The sequence below is a fragment of the Podarcis muralis genome, chromosome 2, assembly GCF_964188315.1.
Source record: "Podarcis muralis chromosome 2, rPodMur119.hap1.1, whole genome shotgun sequence".
Lineage (NCBI taxonomy): Eukaryota > Metazoa > Chordata > Lepidosauria > Squamata > Lacertidae > Podarcis > Podarcis muralis.
The window spans coordinates 86,484,318-86,502,278 of NC_135656.1; the positions used below are offsets into that span (position 1 = coordinate 86,484,318).

Sequence of the window (17,961 nt, forward strand, 5' to 3'; positions counted from 1 at the left end):
ACTATGGATGTTGTTTTATTTTTATATATTCTGCCCCTATATTACTCTGTTAGTCTAGTAGTGCAACATTTCCTAAGTAACGGTACCCTTTGACACATTTCGCCATATTTCTCTTTTTCTCCATGTAGCTTCCTATGGTGTGATTCTATAAATTACTCAGAAATAAGCCCCACTGAATTACACATATATAAGCCCCACTTCCCCAAGGAAGTGAATGCATGGTTTCAGCCTTTGGGTTATATTTCTGCATGTATACATATAATGTTCTATCCCTTCACCTGCCACAAAAAGTTCCCAATTCAGAACTAAAAAGCAGACATCAGAAATTAATTGGGAAAATTAATTAGGACAATGGATAACTTACATTGTAACCCCCATTGCAAACAGTTTCTCATATTCATCTCTAGAAGAATAGTTAGGAATCACCTAAACAAAGCAAGGAAATGTGTCTTATTTAGAGCATTTTGACAGCACTTTTCAGCTGACCAGGCAGCCAGAGAACTTTATACAGGTAACTAAAATCAAGCCAGTCCCTGTCATCAGAACTGCAATCTAAAAGACATGACACAGAAGGAAAAAGGGAGGAGAGGGGCAAGCAGACATCAGTTCATAGTATTACAAGAATTAAAATAGAAGTCCTGAGGCAGGGAGGAAGGTGAAAAGAGAGAGAGGTCTCTGATTAACACTGTGATTCTACCACCTTGCCAGCACAATACAACCAACCTATTATGGGTGCTCCCCAGCCAAAGGAATGCACACAGCAGATAGTTAACTGTATTGTCAAAAGTGGACACTTACAGAAGTTCCTACGGCTCTGAACACCTACACATACCAGTCTAGCATCTAGGCAGCTAGGTCCTGGTCTGTGCTCTATGGAGCAGTTGCAGCAACAGGGGGCACCACACCCCTCCACCAGTTTATGTGCCTGTGTGAAAACTGCCTCTGCTCTTCCCTCTTCAATCCTCTCCTGGTTCCAAGAGACAGTGGTACAGGAGAGGGTGGGGAGACACCCAGCCCTTCACTTGCCTGACCTGCCTCATCCTCCAATCCCTTCTGAGCTCCATTCTCCAACTCTGGAGCTTCCCCTGGCTCTCGCCTCTGGCTGGTACAGGTCCCCACAAATCACTAGCCCCCTCTCCTGAGCCAGACTCCAGCCCCTCTTTTCCCTGTGTACACTCATCAGTGTCCTGCCATTCCCCGACACAACCTTACTAATGCTGAAAGTGTGAGGGAACCCATTTGAACAAGCAACGAGATCTAGTTTTAGATGCTCCAATTATAACTAATAAAGTTTGACCCTATAGTAATTTGGAAAGTCAGAGAATATTCAAGAACACCCAGATCTTTTCCTCTCTCTGTCTCTCTTTTCCAAGGCCGCAGGGAAAGGACAGCAGGAAAAACAACAGGATGTTATTGGATGTAGTGGTGGAGGACAAACTCGATTCAGTTTGCATTTAAAGGTGACCCTATCCGATTCACACTTTCTGAAACAAACAGTACGTGAACCGAAACACAGCCAACCTTTGATCAATGAGGCAAAGCACAGTGCATACCAGAAAACACTGTGGGTCGTGACAAATGATAGTAAGCAAAGAGAGGACAAGGTGACAGCAGCTATTTACCATGCCGTTGGTTATGACTAATCGAGGAGCGTTGCGGTGGCTGGGGAAGAGTCCCAAGGGATGCCCACTGTACATGACCAAGGTCTGGTCTTCAGTCATCTCAGACAAATAGTGCATCACCAGCCAGAACTGAAAGAGAGAGAGAGAATGGGAGAAAGGAGCAGGCTAAGCTTCCTTCTTATACTGATCTGTGTTTGTAAGGCTTTTAAAGGGCAAACTAGGCAAGCTGGTAACAGGCCACCATTTTAGATGAACTGGGTGGGTCACTAGCCAATTCTTACAAAGTGACTTAAAGTGCAACATTGTCAGGTGGAAAGCCAGGTAATGTATCACACACAAACACACACGCCTTCCCCCTGAAACCACCTTCTCCCCACCCATTCCACCCCCTTCCAGTTGGATTCTGAAACTAGAAGTAATGCACATGGAGGGGTGGTGGAGAGCAGTGTTTGGGGGGAAACATGAGCCCTGGGCTTATACTGAGTAGTCCATCTAGCTCAGCATCGCTTGGCGAGGCCCTGGGCCCCACAGTTCCCTTAGATAATAGACACATGGACACAAATGTTTAGGTTGATGGGATAAAATAGGCCACAACTTTATTGGTCACAGATGTGAGTGGTTTGGCTTAGGCATTGGGTGAAACCAGACTATATCCTGATACAGCCTGTCTGCAGGGAGTCTCATAAGGGTAAGCCACTGGTAGGGGGAGCCCTAAGATATACATCAAATCGGGACACCCCGGGGTCCACGATGGGGTCTTGGCATCACCCTAGCCCATGCCCAGGCTTCGGACAGGATCCACCCCCCCAGATCCCTTTAACGGGATACCCTTAACGAGGAGGGGCAGGCGGAGGCTACAACCTCCTATCCCATAAACAAGGCCTACCCAATGCCTAACCTTACAAAGTTGTGACGATTGCTACAAGGTAGGGGGAAACCAAATGGCTGGTGCCAATTTGCCAAGTGGAAAAACTCCTACCTGGCCCCCACAATAAGGCGGCCTACATTAGTCCATGGCAAGGCTGATGTCAAGCAATACATAAAAAAGAGGGGGGGTGGAGAGCAGTGTTGGGGGTAGACATGAGCCCTGGGCATATACTGAGCCAGTTCATCTAGCACAGCATTGTCAACACCAGCCTTCCACGCCCTGGTGCCTTCCAGAGGTCATTGGACTACAGCTCCCTCCATCCCTGTCCATTGACTGTCCTGGTTGGACAGATACTGGGAGTTGTAGTCAAATGACTTCTGCAGAACACCAGGTTAGGGTGCCTGGTCTACAGCGATTGGCAGCAGCTTTCCAGGGTTTCAGACAGGGAATCTTTCCTAGTCCTCCGTGGGGATTGCACCAGAGGCCATTTGCATGCAAGGGATGTGCTCTGCCTACTAAGCTCGGGCCCTTCCCCTGAACTAAGTGGGTAACGGCTCAGCACCCCTTCACATGCCATGTTTTCAATTGCCTCTCCTCCCTGCACCAGAAATAACACTTCCAGGAATAACGTTGCTACAACATCTTTACAAACGGTCTCGTTTTTCATGAAACAAAACACCGAGAACAAACTGTCCTTATCGCAGTGAAAGAAAATCATTCATCCGACTGCTATTCTTAAGTAACCAGTGACAAAGGCATATTGTTTTGCTCTGCTGTGAAACTCTTGTTAGACATCACAGTCATATCGAAGCTGGACATGGCTGCCGGTGCAAAGGAAGAGATAGCAAGTTTCCAAATGTTGTGTTTTCTGCATGTCACCTTGCTAGACGCGAGGTGCAGAATCATGTTCTTTCCCTCTTTTTCAGAACATCATGGTTGTTTCAGGAAAGAAAGCTGAAAGAGCTTAGCTCTGCCTGGGGACCTGGGAGTCCTAATCCCAGATACAGCAGGGGATTCTTGTGGTTCCCGAATGATGAACCTAAAGCACTCTGCATCTGCTCAGAAAACATTCAGACTAAATGATATTTAGGGTGCTTCCAGATTCGTGTTTCTTGTTTATGTATGGTGTGTTCAGCATCCAAACAATGGCATAAAAATGCCAGCCCATATCTACCCCCACCCCCATTTAACCTGGATTTACCCTTTTCATGAAAAAAATCTGTCAAGTTAAAGTTATTTTAACCAAATAATGACCCCCCCCAACCTTGTAAAAAGGTAAAGGTTAAGGACCCCTGGCAGTTAAGTCCAGTCGTGAACGACTCTTGGGTTGTGGCGCTCATCTTGCTTTACTGGCCGAGGGAGCCGACGTTTTCCGCAGACAGTTTTTCCAGATCTTGTGGCCAGCATGACTAAGCCGCTTCTGGTGAAACCAGAGCAGCGCACAGAAACGCTGTTTACCTTCCCGCCGGAGCGGTACCTGTTTATCTACTTGCACTTTGACGTGCTTTCGAACTGCTAGGTTGGCAGGAGATGGGACTGAGCAACTGGATCTCACCCCATTGCAGGGATTCAAACTGCCGACCTTCCGATCAGCAAGCCCAAGAGGCTCAGTGGTTTAGACCACAGTGCCACCCGCGTCCCACAAACCTTGTAGCCTTCTATAATTAGCAGCAAAGAAAGCAGCCACAACAGGTAAAACAGCTGTCACCCCACCCCCAAGCCGCCATAATTCAAGCACTGGATTGCTCTTTCGATATTTCTTAAAGTCAAAAGCCCCAACAACTGCATGGATTCATTGTCAATGACAGCCAACAACTTAGTCACATCTTCCACCAAGCAAAATATGGATGTGATGGATTAAATAAGAGCATGGTCAAGCAAAGCAAGCAACAAATGTATCAACACCATACCTGTGCCCAGTTGCTGAAGACTTGTCCATTCCCTCCATAAGTTACAAGTTCCTGGGGAAACTGCAAAGAGCACATTTTAAAGCATGTTTAAAACAGCGTCCCTTATTCCAGTCTCAAATATGATTAAACCCAGTTTAATCAAAACACTGCTTAATGAGCACATAGGTAAAGGTAAAGGTACCCCTGCCCATACGGGCCAGTCTTGCCAGACTCTAGGGTTGTGCGCTCATCTCACTCTATAGGCCGGGAGCCAGCGCCGTCCGAAGACACTTCTGGGTCACGTGGCCAGCGTGACGAAGCTGCAGCTGGCGAGCCAACACCAGCACAGCACATGGAACGCCGTTTACCTTCCCGCTGGTAAGCGGTCCCTATTTATCTACTTGCACCCGGGGGTGCTTTCGAACTGCTAGGTTGGCAGGCGCTGGGACCGAACGACGGGAGCGCACCCCGCCGCGGGGATTCGAACCGCCAACCTTATGATTGGCAAGTCCTAGGCTCTGTGGTTTAACCCACAGCGCCACCCGTGTCCCTAATGAGCACATAGCAGAGCTTAAATCTGACCAGGGGCATTCTAGACTGTGGCCTATTCAATTATCCTCTATGCTGCACAAACTCCAGAACACCAGGAGATAATAGCTTTTACAGGGTTGTGCCTATGGCTTCTATTAGCACCAGCCACTTCTTAGGATGCCTCTAACCTCCACCGATTCACAAATTGTTGAGTCATTCACCTCCCCGTGTCTCCAAGCTATCTAAGCTCCAGACAATAAGCAGCAGAACCAGCGTGTTGATATAGCTTGCATTTCAGTAGAAATGAATGTTGGTGGAGGGACAGGGCTGGCTCAATACATTTTGCTGCCTGAGGCGAAGGACAAGATGGCACACTCTTCCAAGGCCCAGACATAGGCTACCTGGACTGGGTGTGGAATCTTACTCAAATACAGTGGTACCTCGGGTTACAGATGCTTCAGGTTACAGACTCCGCTAATCCAGAAATATTACCTCGGGTTAAGAACTTTGCTTCAGGATGAGAACAGAAATTGTGCAGTGGCGGCGCGGCAGCAGCAGGAGGTCCCATTAGCTAGAGTGGTGCTTCAGGTTAAGAATAGTTTCAGGTTAAGAACAGACCTCCAGAACGAATTAAGTTCTTAACCCGAGGTACCACTATACTAGTGAAAGGACTGTATCTTCAATTTATTGTCACATGACTGTTTCGTGCATTTTAACTGCCTGTTTTATTACCATTCCTTGAGGCATCCAAGCAAAAAAATAAAAATTACGTAACTTCCCTATTAATGTGGTATTTGTTGAAATATTTATAGTGCTAACAACATTATTCATATTTTTGTTTATGGGAATGAAAGAACACCAACCATCTGATTGCAGGAAATTGCTTCATAAGCTATGAAAATGTATTCTAAAAACAGTCACACAAGCTGTGTTAGATATAACAAACTATGAATATTTCTAATAGTTTTATTCGCAATAAAATCCTTTTTGGCAAGTATCAGTGGGATGGTCGAGCTTGCATTTTGCCAATGATTTGATGACTGTCAGAAATAGTATCAGATCGTTGTTGATACATAGCTTGCCTTTGTATTTTGTCTTCATAGCATAGGGTAACATATTCTTATTTTGACTAAGCAAACTTCAAATCACTCTTGGATTAGCTATTCGCTATACCTGGTGGCAGATTAGGTGATATTTTTCCACAAGGTGCTTAAACAAGGAGTTGTTTTGAGTGATTCTTACAGCAAGTTCTCACATAACTTTGACTGAAACTTTAAGAGGGGAAGGCTGGAAAGAGTAGGGGTCAAGTCCATGGCTTCCTTCAAGAATATTAAAAATAAAAACAATATTCAAACCGGATCCATAGCTGTGCTGAAAATTCATGGATGGCAAAACTTAGAAAGCCATTTTGCTGGATAGTCTTCAGAGGAGGACTAAAACCTCCAACGGTTTTAGGAAGAGCTCAAAAAAGCAAAAGAAGAAAGTCAAAAATTGGCTGGAAATTATTTTCTGAGAAATGTCAGCTTAGCCATGTTTGTTTTTAAGCATCACATGCTCTACCTCAGAGTGGCATGCTAATTTTGCACCTCCACTGTTCTCCTGGTGGTGCAGCAATAAAACAGCTAGCACATTTGCAAGGGTAAGCAGGGTTCGGTATGGCCTCAAATTGGATGGAGGACTGTCTGTTGGGGTTCCTACATTGCAGGGGATTGGATTTAGATGACTCTAGGGAGTCCTTCCAACTATGATTCATTAAAATTAATGGGGGAAAGTGGCAATGCATTGATTTTTTAAAAAATAATTAACCCATTTCATCCTTTGTTCCATTTCAGAACGATCCAAGCAGAACTGGTATGTGTCAATTCACAAAAATCAATGCAATGTCACTGCTATCAGTTTGCTTTCCAAGACTAAGTCTTCCACTGAGGAATGTTCATTACCTGTGCCACTGCAGGGTCAAGATTATTCATAATCATGTGCATTATTGCAGCAGCTTCGATGGTTTTGCAGGGATATTCCTGGATGGGGTAAGCTCTGAAATTAAAATACACCAGTGAGGAAATGAAAGAATTATCTTCAACCTTCTACAAGTGCATACTTGGATTTATCACAAGCAAATCGTAATACAACCAAAACGAGAATAAAATGTTTGATATGATGGTAGAATCAAACGGCATCATTCTTCTTCTTTTCCCCCCTAGAGTAATCAATATTTTCAGAGATTTCTCTGTGTATTCAAAGCACTTTGAGTGTCCCTAGCAAAACGCACCCCCACTACAAAAGCTAACGCTGTGCCAAAAATTACTTCCATCTCCTCCCCCCCCCCCCCCCCGTCATGGTCCATCAGTTAATGAGAAAATAAATTGCAACAATTTCTGGGATATTCCTGTGGCCAGGGCACAGGTCTTTGTTTTGCTTACTGTGTTTTCAATGGCCACTGAGTTTGTAAGTGTCCTTACTTTCATTCTACACATTATCTCTCCAGAGGTTTGCATTATGCAGCCTTTCTGGTGGCATCCTTCCTGAAAACCCATTACATACTTGCCTGGGCTTTCACAAAAAGGCAGGAAGGTATGTCTCACAGCTGTTTGGTGCTATTTTTTTAAAAGGTGAAGTCTTTTTACTTTTAAAGAATCAGGTAGGTAGCCATGTTGGTCTGACACAGTCGAAATAAAAAAATAAAATAAAAAAATTGTCCAGTAGCACCTTAGAGACCAACTAAGTTTGTGCTGGGTATAAGCTTTCGTGTGTATCTGAAGAAGTGTGCATGCACACGAAAGCTTATACCCAGAACAAACTTAGTTGGTTTCTAAGGTGCTACTTTTAAAGAAGTTAGTGTGCAATCATGTTGTTGTTGGGGTTTTTTTTTAAAAAAAAGAAAGTAAAAAAGACTTCCCTTAGAAACAAAACCAACAAGTGCATCAGTCTCAGGCAGTCAGTTGCCAGCCTCTCTGGCTTCCCACGCTTGAATTAAAGCCCAATTAAAGACTCAATGAGCCCCTCATGGGGGAGTATCAGGAAGTATGGGTAGCCAGGGAGGATTCAGAGCACTGGAGAAATCATCAGTGGAGAGAGAAACACGAATGCCTTCCTTGGTCACCTCACAACAAGGAGGTAAACTCAACCCCAAACCCACTGAAATTCTAAATAAATTCTAAACTGCTGTGCAAATGAAGCAGAAAAATGGAAGCCTCTTTCACAGGGGAAGAAAACTTTTAAGAAATTGGAGGATGCTGCACTAGCATAAACTGATCAGGTACAAAATGATGTCCATAATTTCCAAGATTCATAGACCTGGAAGATGCTTAATACTTGTGCTTAATATTTGTAACAGGTCCCATTTCTAGATAAGAACTCCCTTATTTGCGTATGGATTTTACACGGATTCTCTCTCTTTCTCTCTCTCTCTGCATATGGAAACTCATTTAAGCTGGGGGAATTAGGGCAGCCAGCTGTGCTCATCAGAAATCCATCAACTAATTTCAAACCCTGCATCTGAACGATATGTGTCTATATAGCTTTAGCAGCTGGACTCACCCCCATGGACAAATACATATCAGGATGAAAATGAAAGTTTGTAGCCTTTGCAAGGTTAGGAAGTCATTTTCGTTTTGTTTTTAAAATACTGGTGCTCAGTTTTATAGCAATGAATGGACTGGAATTAGCGCTGCCTGTCTAATATTATTAGCTGAGTTGAACAATATATAGAGCAGATGGGGGGGGGGGAATCTTCTCATTTGCTGCTGGTACCACCAAGTTAGCTCCCAAGAAGTGGGCACTGCTGTATGCTGTGCTGTTCTTGGCTGCCCCCGGTGAAGTAGGCCACAAAGAGGTAAAGGTATCCCTGACCATTAGGTCCAGTCACAGACGACTCTGGGGTTGAGGCGCTCATCTCGCTCTATAGGCTGAGGGAGCCGGCGTTTGTCTACAGACAGCTTCCAAGTCATGTGGCCAGCATGACTAAGCCGCTTCTGGTGAACCAGAGCAGTGCATGGAAACACCGTTTACCTTCCCGCCAGAGCGGTACCTATTTATCTACTTGCACTTTGACGTGCTTATGAACTGCTAGGTGGGCAGGAGCCGGGACCGAGCAACAGGAGCTCACCCCGTCACAGGGATTCGAACCACTGACCTTCTGATCAGCAAGCCCTAGCACCACCCGTGTCCCCACAAAGAGGTACTACACTGTAACTACAGAACCAGCGATTGCCCAGCAACACAAAGAGCCAACAGGAGCCTGATTAAAATCACAGACTCTGGCCTACTTCCTTGGTCTGAGCGACACCTTTAGCACAAAGACCAAACTACTGTCAGATTCAGCAATGGGCCAATTTACCTGCCTATTTGGAGACAAGTGGCCTTCTGTCTGTTCAGTTTGGTTCATGGGTTGTGCCTCCACATCAACTCACTCTGACGGAATTTAGGTACAACTCTAAACAGACAAATGGCTTTCACTCCCGACATGCCATTCCACGTAGAGCCCTCCTCAAGCCTTTACCTCATCTCAATGCGGGGGCAGAACCTGTACATGTAGATATGTCCATAGTCTCTCAGCTCCTTGGCAAATTCTGGCGCCAGGACTTCGTGGAAGCTGGAAGGGAAATAACGCAAGGCATTCTTCAAAGCCAGCTGCACAGAGAGAGAGGGAGAGAAGGAAGCCAGAAGAAAGTGACCAAGTGGGTGGTTATCACAGCTAATTAAACACATGCATTTTTATCAGCCTGAACGGGAAATGTGCCCAGATGCTGCAAGCGTATTCAAGGGCACTGACCGTTAATAAGTATGAGGCTCCAACAAACAAGGTAGCACAGCATTTTGAATGGGATCTTCCCACCCTAACCTTTGCATAAACAAGAGGCTGTCCTGGCACAGGCTGTGGGCTGCACCCGTTCTCCAGAGGAGATGGAACAGCAAGCAGAATCAGCTGTAGATAACAGACATGCCAGGAACTCCATTGTACCATTATACCCAAGCACAACATGATGCAGGACACCCCTGGCGCCTGTCTGACAGCAGCACTTTGCCAAGTCAGGTTTGTAGCTCCATTGTCACACTGAAATGGCACAGAAGGTTCAGTGCATGCTAATCTAATGGACCAAGATCACCCAGTGCTGTGCCAAAGAAAGCACAAGACTTCTGTGCTCAAATGTGCTAGCATTGCCAAATGCTAGGTGGGTGATCTTGTATCAGGAGCAATCAAAAGAGTGAGGAGACTGGAACCAAGTTCTATGAGAAACGGTTGCGCGATGATAAGATTAGTCTAGAGAAGAGAAATGTCTTCTTCAAATATCTGAGGACTGTCACACAGAAGATGCAGCATACCTCTTCTCTGTTATTCCAGAGGGCAGAACTGGAACAAATGAGTGGAAATTGCAGGAGAGCAGAGTTTAGTTAAACATTAAGAGAAACTTCCTAACAGTAAGAGCTAATTGACAGTACAGTGGTACCTTGGGTTACATATGCTTCAGGTTACAGATTCCGCTAACCCAGAAATAGTACCTCAGGTTAAGAACTTTGCTTCAGGATGAGAACAGAAATCATGTAGCGGTGGTGCGGCGGCAGCTGGAGGCCCCATTAGCTAGAGTGGTGCTTCAGGTTAAGAACAGTTTCAGGTTAAGAACCGACCTTCAGAACGAATTAAGTACTTAACCTGAGGTACCACTGTAGAATAGACTAGCTCAGGAGACTGTTCATTTGACAGTCATCTGCCAAGGATGCTGCAATCATATTCTGTGTTGCAGATCCTGCAATGAAGCAGGATTCAGAGTAGATGATCTCCAAGGTCCCTTCCAACTCAGCCCCACCCTGCCACTTTGTGGTGGCACCTGGCATATGCCCTGAAAGGGATTCACCGAAGCCTTTTCTTGCTTTGGACATTTCTGCAGTTGTTGCAGTTTTAATATTTTCTGAGAACCATATAAGGTTCATCAAAACGTGCTGTTTGTTACCTTCACCTCAATCTCCAGGGAAGGAGCAAAGTCTGAATATTTTAAATAAGTAAAATATGCCAGCAGGAACCCCAACAATACTTCAAAGGATAGTTGTTCCTCCAGCAGGCAAATCAGATAAAATCTTTCCTATCCTCCTCAGTAGGGTCCTCCTCATGTCATTGTCATTAACTTTTTTAAAAAAAAACAACCCAACAAACTACCATATGGGATATGAAACAAGGAAATGTTTGTTCACTTCTCAAGTTCATTCCCTGCTTTGGAAATTGTGCATGCTATTAAATGTGTGGGAGCCCCAGCCCACCTGGGTGGAATAAAAAAACTAAAACCATAAAGCAGACCCTTCTACATCCAAACTTCAGTTACCGTATGTAGAAATTTCATTGCTTCCACCATGAAAATGCTAAAGGGTATAGTTATCTGCTCTTCTTTGTGAAATCAAATAAGCAGGCAGTGGAGAAGGGAGCTGACTTTAGCCTTTGGCTTGCATGGTATACGAGGCCAGGAAGCCGTGGTGAGATCAGGGCTGTACAGGCACATTGAATTGGCTCTGCCAGCGTATTTGCACAGCCCTGACCTCACCGCTGCCTTACCTCCCACTCCTAATCAGTGACAATGCTGCTGCCAGAAAGCTATTGCTCCCATATGGAAAGGAAGCTCCACAGATGGCGGTGCCTTCAGACTATGCAAAAATATGATGAGCTAGCCCAGTGTCTCCTTGCTGACAAGATTCAAGCTCAACTTGAGCAGCATTTTAAATATTCAATCGGCATTTTAAAAATACTGTTTGCAGCTCTAGGCTCAGTTTTTAGGAAGAATGGGTTACAAATCACAATCTGCTATATATTTTGCAAATGGGCTTGTCCATCAGCTCTCTTTGTTTCCAGGCACCTCTTGAGATATTGTCTCCCAATTTGGCACAACATTTCCTGAGATGGTGGAATGGTCCTGAACCAGATCAGTGATCCTCCAGAGCTGCTATCTTTCCTGGGAGGGGAGTTTCCATTGGTACCAAGTCAGAAGAACACAAGGAAAGCCTTGCTGGACCAAGCCAAAGGCACATTCATTTCAGCATCCTGTTCACATTGTGGCCAACCAAATGCCAGGACCCCCACACAAGAACACTCTTCCCACTTGTGATTCCCCACAACTGGTGTTCAGAGGAATACTGCTTCTGACCGAGGAGATGCTACACATAATGGCCAGCAGCCACTGACAGCCCTATTCTCCATAATGCTCTAAACTACTACTCAAGTAGTGGTAGCAGCCTAGCAGTAGAATAGTCTTTAGAAAGCCATATCCATTATTTTGGCACACTGTGTGGAAACAGGCTGTGATGCATTTCAGACACTGAATGAACCCAATTCCCTTGTTGTTTGTGGCTTAACATCTAGTCATCTGGAATTGACAATGCTGTGCCCTTTTCCAGGTGAAGACTTTTGCATTGAGCGCAATGACCTTCATGTGCAAACTAACATGGCCATTTGTCCTAATTTACACAACCAAGTACCGCAGACAGCTACATTTTAGAGACAAAAGACTCTTGTCTGCAACTGACAGTTCTAGATGGACTCTACTTAAGAGGCTAGCACAAAGAAGATGAAATGTGTTTGTGTTCTACTAATGAAAGTAATTGGATAACGATGGGCTATTTGTTGGGCAAATGTCTTTGTTGAATTGGCAGGTGAAGCCACACGATGAAGAGACATCAACTGGCAGGTGGAACAATAGATGCTAAAGCAACAATCTGGAGAGCTGGCGAGGTGTTGAATTTTGATAGGCTGCAAATTGTACAAATAAGCATCTGCTTTGTGTATCCAAACAAGTTAATTCAGTGAGGCTCCAGTTTTCCATGTGCAAACAGGAGTGGCCAATAGGGATGGATGGATCTGATCTCCTAGCAGCAGTGCCACCGTCTAATACTGGGACAGAATAGTGGCGGTGTCATCAGACCAGTGTGCCAATTGAGTGTGCCCAAACTGCCTCAACCTTGATGCTGCCCTGCTCTACATCTGCATCACTGTGGTATGCAGTAGTGGCACTGCTGCCAGGTCCACAGTGGCACCTCTCTTCACTGCTGTCTCCTGTGTGGAAATGTTTCAAAGCATATCCTTTTGGGGAGGGGTGGACCACTGCTCAATAACAGAGCACATGCTTTGCATGCAGAAGGTCCCCGGCATCTCCAGGTAGGGCTGGGTTGGAGGACATGCTGCCTGAAACCTCAGAGAGCTGCTGCTAAGTCAGTGTAGACCAGAGGTTCCCAAACTGTGGTCCACGGACCACTTCATTCAGGTGGCATGTCTGGATTTGAAGGCGGGAGATGGTATATTCAACATTCATATTGATTTCATTTCTTACACTGTATTACAATTTGAATGCTAAGGAATTAAAATCACAATGCAATGAAACACACTGTGTAAGAAATAAAAGAAACCCATTAAAAATACTGTTAAAAACCATACAGCACCTAGCACATGGGTAGGCAAACTGAGGCCCGGGGGCCGGATCTGGCCCAATTGCCTTCTAAATCCAGCCTGTGGAATCAGCGTGTTTTTACATGGGTACAATGTGTCCTTTTATTTAAAATGCATCTCTGGGTTATTTGTGGGGCATAGGAATTCATTCATCCCCCCCCAATACAACCCGGCCCCCAGAAGCTCTGAGGGGCAGTGGACCGGCCCCCTAATGAAAAGGTTTGCTGACCCCTGACCTAGCACAATGCATTATAATTGCTACAACAGGCAGAGAAACCATCAAGTGGTCCGCTAAGATGCTCAACCATTTTCATGTCGTTCAAGGGGATGGGGGAGTGTGGGGGCCACTGGAGTAAATGATACTGCCCTAGATGGAGCCATGGTCTGGCTCAGAATAAGGCAGTTTCCTAAGTTCTTATGTAAGGCAAGTTTACTCTTTAACAGGGGCACAATGAAGCAATGCAGGCAGACAAAGGAAACGCAGCAGAGAGTCCTATGGCATTGTAGGATAGCAGAGTAATACATTTAACAAAAAAATGTTGTTTTTGCTGCATCAGGCCAACACAGCAACCCTTCTGTAATTTGCCAAAGGAAGACACTGTCTTTCTTAGGATAAAGCACAGAGACTTCTGCCTCTGGGCAGGGAAAAGGAGGAGACAGAGGATGTTGCGGCTTCAAGTCCCGAGCAACAAAGGGGCTTGGAAGAAAGAGAAGTCAGGAACCATATATGGAAAGAGCCTTGCAGATATGGTTTGGTTTGTCCAAGGAGATTAAAGATGATATGGTGGAAAGAGCCATGTAGCTCTTCCGAAGGACCCCGAAGCACATGGCTAAAGCTCTCATAAAGGCTTTATATTATTGCCAGAAATAAAGATGCATGAAAACAAAACATGAGAACAGTTTTGGGTTAATACTGCAAATATAAATTGAAAATACACAGGCCTGATCCTCAGCTTATATTAACTGGCATTGTTCCCTCAGCTTTGGAACACATTACGGTTACACTGCCGATTCTACTTCTAATACTGCTACTACTATTCCAATGAATTATATTATCATGGCTGATATTATTAATAGTCACAGCAAAAAAAATCATTTATATTAATTGCAAACTTGTTCTCAAAGTGCTGGTCTTGGGATGGAGCAACTGCCCTATGAGGAAAGATTACAGCATTTAGGGTTTTTTAGTTTAGAGAAAAGGACAGTACCGTAACAGCTTGTCTACATTTCCACTGTCCCGTGCCTAGAAAGCATGGCTTTGAGCAGTTTTGTCTTTGCCTCACTTCTTTCCCCCAGAAAACTCACTCTTTAGTGCTAAATCAGAGCAGACATCATTCTGGAGAAAACCCAATTGATGTTTGCTCTGATTCAGCAGTAAAGATTGGGTTTTCCTGGGGGAAAGTAGCAGGGCAAGCAAAAGTGGATGAGCCCAGAGAGCCAACAGGATAGAAGTTTATAAAATTAGGCATGGCCTGGGGAAAGTGGTCTGATGCCAGATCCTATAGAGAAAGTAGCAAGGCTAACAGGCTGTTGCAGGACCACAGACAGCTCCCAGTGAGCAACTTGCTCCCACAAAAGTTGGGAGCAGACTAAAGCCTTTTAAGCTTCTGTGTCCAGACTCCCTCTTCCAGACTCCACTGCCTTGTAGACAGCTTCAGAGTCTTAAAGGGGCAGCTCTCTGGTCTGAAGACAGGCACTCTGGCCCTGCTCCCTAGTTTCTCTCCTGGTGTGCTCCCTGCACCATTGAACCAAGAATGTGTGGTGGGAGGCGTCCGGTTTCTCAGGGGAAGGAGCCTGTGATGGTCCAGGCTCTGGCCCTATAGGCCCTGGTGGTCGACTCTAGGAGATTCTTCTGGAGGCTGCTGTCCAGCGGCCTCAGTTGTAGTCATCTCCTGCTCTCCAGCAGTCAGTTCAGGGCTCTTAATCTGACCTGGCTCCTTAGTACGTGCCTCTGCAGCCTCTGACTCTGGGCCTGGATTGCTGTGGCTTGATTCAGGGGTCAGGACAATGCAAACTTGGTGCAAAACCATCTAGAATCAGCTCAACCCCTCTCTGGACAGAGAGCCTTTCCACCCACTGTACCTTTGTCTTGTGTGGGTTATCTCTGATCTAGTCGGAGGCAGTAGGCCTCTGAATACCAGTGTTTGGAAACCACAGGAGGAGAGACTGCTCTGGTGCTCAGATGCTTCTTGTGGGTTTCCCACAGGCTTCTAGCTGGCCTCCACGAGAACAGAATGCTGGTTGAGATGATCTATTGGTCTGATCCAACTGGCTATTTCCCTCATGAAAGCCCCCATTGGTCCTAATTGCCCTCTGTCAATGCAAGGGACACACTAATGGATACAAACCCATGAGGTTAGACCCGCTTTGGAGGATGATGCTATCTAGGAATAAAAGCCTGTTACATTGAATAGATACATAACATTTAAATTACCTGCTAAATACGCTTGGAGAAAGTGACTCACAAATATATTATGTGCCAAGACTTTTGAGCCAGCTACCACCTCTCAGCCTAATACAATAATGCAGGGTGAGTCCTATAAAAGAGGCCCGTGGATACAGAGCACACATGTTCCACGGGGCCTCTTTTAAAAGGCTCACCCTGTGCAAAGATGCCACAAGTCCTCTCTGATTCAAGGTAAAACAATCCTGGAAGCACTCTCCTGGGAATTTCTCACTGGTTGGCGAAGCGGTGGGCATGTAACAATACTTAAGAACCCAGCAGGCAACTCAGTTACTGCTTAGTTAAACAATTATTTATTTTTTGGTTGCCCAACCAAAGAACAAATCATTAACTCAACTCACTCAAGGATGAGTCTCAGTTTGAATATGCCAGGCCAATCGATTTCCCCCAAATGTCCGTCACCACCATATCATCATAGCAGTTTCTTTTTAAAGGCTTGAAAAACTAAGTCAGTCTCCTGCACAGACTGTTTTTGTTGAAAATTGAGAACCTATAGCCCTGTAGACAACAATTCACTTAGTTAGTTAGTTAGTTAGTTAGTTACCGTAGTTAATTAGTTTGTTTGTTTGTTTATATTCTGCTTTTCCTCCAAAAGGAGCCTAGGACTGAAAACAAGTGATAGAATTATTTTTAAATCTCAAAAACAATTTCAGTATGAATGCAGACTTGGATAATAGGTCAGTATCCATGGCCATTGGTCATTTTGTCTGGGGGTGATGTGCATTGGAGTCCTACATCTGGAAAGTAACAAGTGGCCTTACAGAAACACATATCTCTGTATACATAAATACAGTGTATTCTTACACTCTTATGTTAAAGGGCAAGTGTATCCATTCCTTTAAGTTTACAAAGCTAAGCACACTTACTAGAAAATGTTCCCCTAGAACATGCACAAGCGTTATTTAGGACTGGGCTCTACTTGTGGAAAGACATGTTTAAAAATAAGCAACTAAATCTATTGTCTAATGACTAAGCAGACAAAAGTACTTCACGCTTTATTTGCTTCACTGAGGGACAACAGAAGGACCATGATGATTGCTTATGGTCTCCTCTTTTGTCTAGGCAACATGTGTCTCTATAACCAGTTTCTGTGAATATTTTTATTCCTGTGCATTTGGGGAACCAGGATGCCACAGACCAGCAAACGCTGAAGTTCTGGTGGGTTTAAACTGGTGTGGGCACCCAAAGAGATCCCATGCAAATGTTCTTACCTTTTCTTCATGAGAATCCAGGTTAGGAGTCCTCACGGGAGCATGAGGGATTCCACTCTTTCGGCCCCTGTTCTCTGGAAGAGGGTTCAAGGGAAGCCCGCCACAAATTTCTTTCAGGCTGGACATGGCTTGTGAGGGGATGTAATTAGAGGAAGAAGATCATTCACAGAGAGCTATTGCCTGAGGGGCAAGACAGAAGATAGAGGCTCTCTTTGGAGAGTCCTGGGGGATCTTCAGCAACTTTGAGGTGACCCCTGATGAAAGCAAGCTGCTCACTGGCTTTTGTATGTGCACCTCCAGTTCTCTGGAGAAAAGACACCATGCCTGTCAAACACACCTATTCAGTCTCCACAATCCTATTGGCTTCTCCTGCCTCCTCCTCCTAAAGAATAATTCACAGGCCTACTGATTATTCTCTGGCCGTTCTTTGCGCATGCTTTTGGCCCTGTTACTTTGAACCACATTCAGCCAGCTTATGTACTTTGCACATACACACATTCACTACTCTGAGGGGCCTGGTGGTTTTTGCAAGGTTTTGAACCAACTGAAAGACACAGCAGTGTGTGTCAAGTTTAAAAGATTCTACAATCTGACAAAAAATTCAAATCTTCGTATTTGCGTGTTTTCCTTTGTGGGCCTTAATGTAGATCACCTTTGAGACTCCCCTATCTGATTATAGTAGCAGTAGTAGTAGTAGTAGTAGTAGTAGGAAATTTTGCCTCTGAATATGTCCCACCCTGCCCATCTGACTGGGTGACTTCCAACAAATATAAAAGCATAACGAAACATCACACATTAAAAACTTCCCTATACAGGGCTGCCTTCAGGTGTCTTCTAAAAGTTGTATATTTATTTATCTCCTTGACATCTTATGGGAGGGAGTTCCACAGGATGGGCTCCACTAGTTATTAAATCCTCTGTTTACCACCTTTGGGTTCCAGTAATCACTAGGAG

At 44.9% G+C, this 17,961-nt stretch overlaps 1 protein-coding gene across 1 annotated transcript in view; it reads right to left on the reverse strand.

Annotated features, from left to right (window-relative positions):
• UROC1 (urocanate hydratase 1) overlaps positions 1–17,493 on the reverse strand; it is a 49,641-nt gene extending 32,148 nt beyond the window's left edge. Inside the window, exons 1-6 of the mRNA XM_028719235.2 lie at positions 17,008–17,493; positions 9,409–9,539; positions 6,851–6,944; positions 4,401–4,460; positions 1,623–1,751; positions 365–426 (exon numbers count right to left, since the gene is read on the reverse strand). Of these exons, the coding sequence (XP_028575068.2) occupies positions 365–426; positions 1,623–1,751; positions 4,401–4,460; positions 6,851–6,944; positions 9,409–9,539; positions 17,008–17,133 (602 nt within the window). The 5' untranslated portion in view covers positions 17,134–17,493. The remainder of the gene's footprint in view (positions 1–364; positions 427–1,622; positions 1,752–4,400; positions 4,461–6,850; positions 6,945–9,408; positions 9,540–17,007) is intronic.
• Between the last annotated feature and the right edge of the window lie 468 nt (positions 17,494–17,961).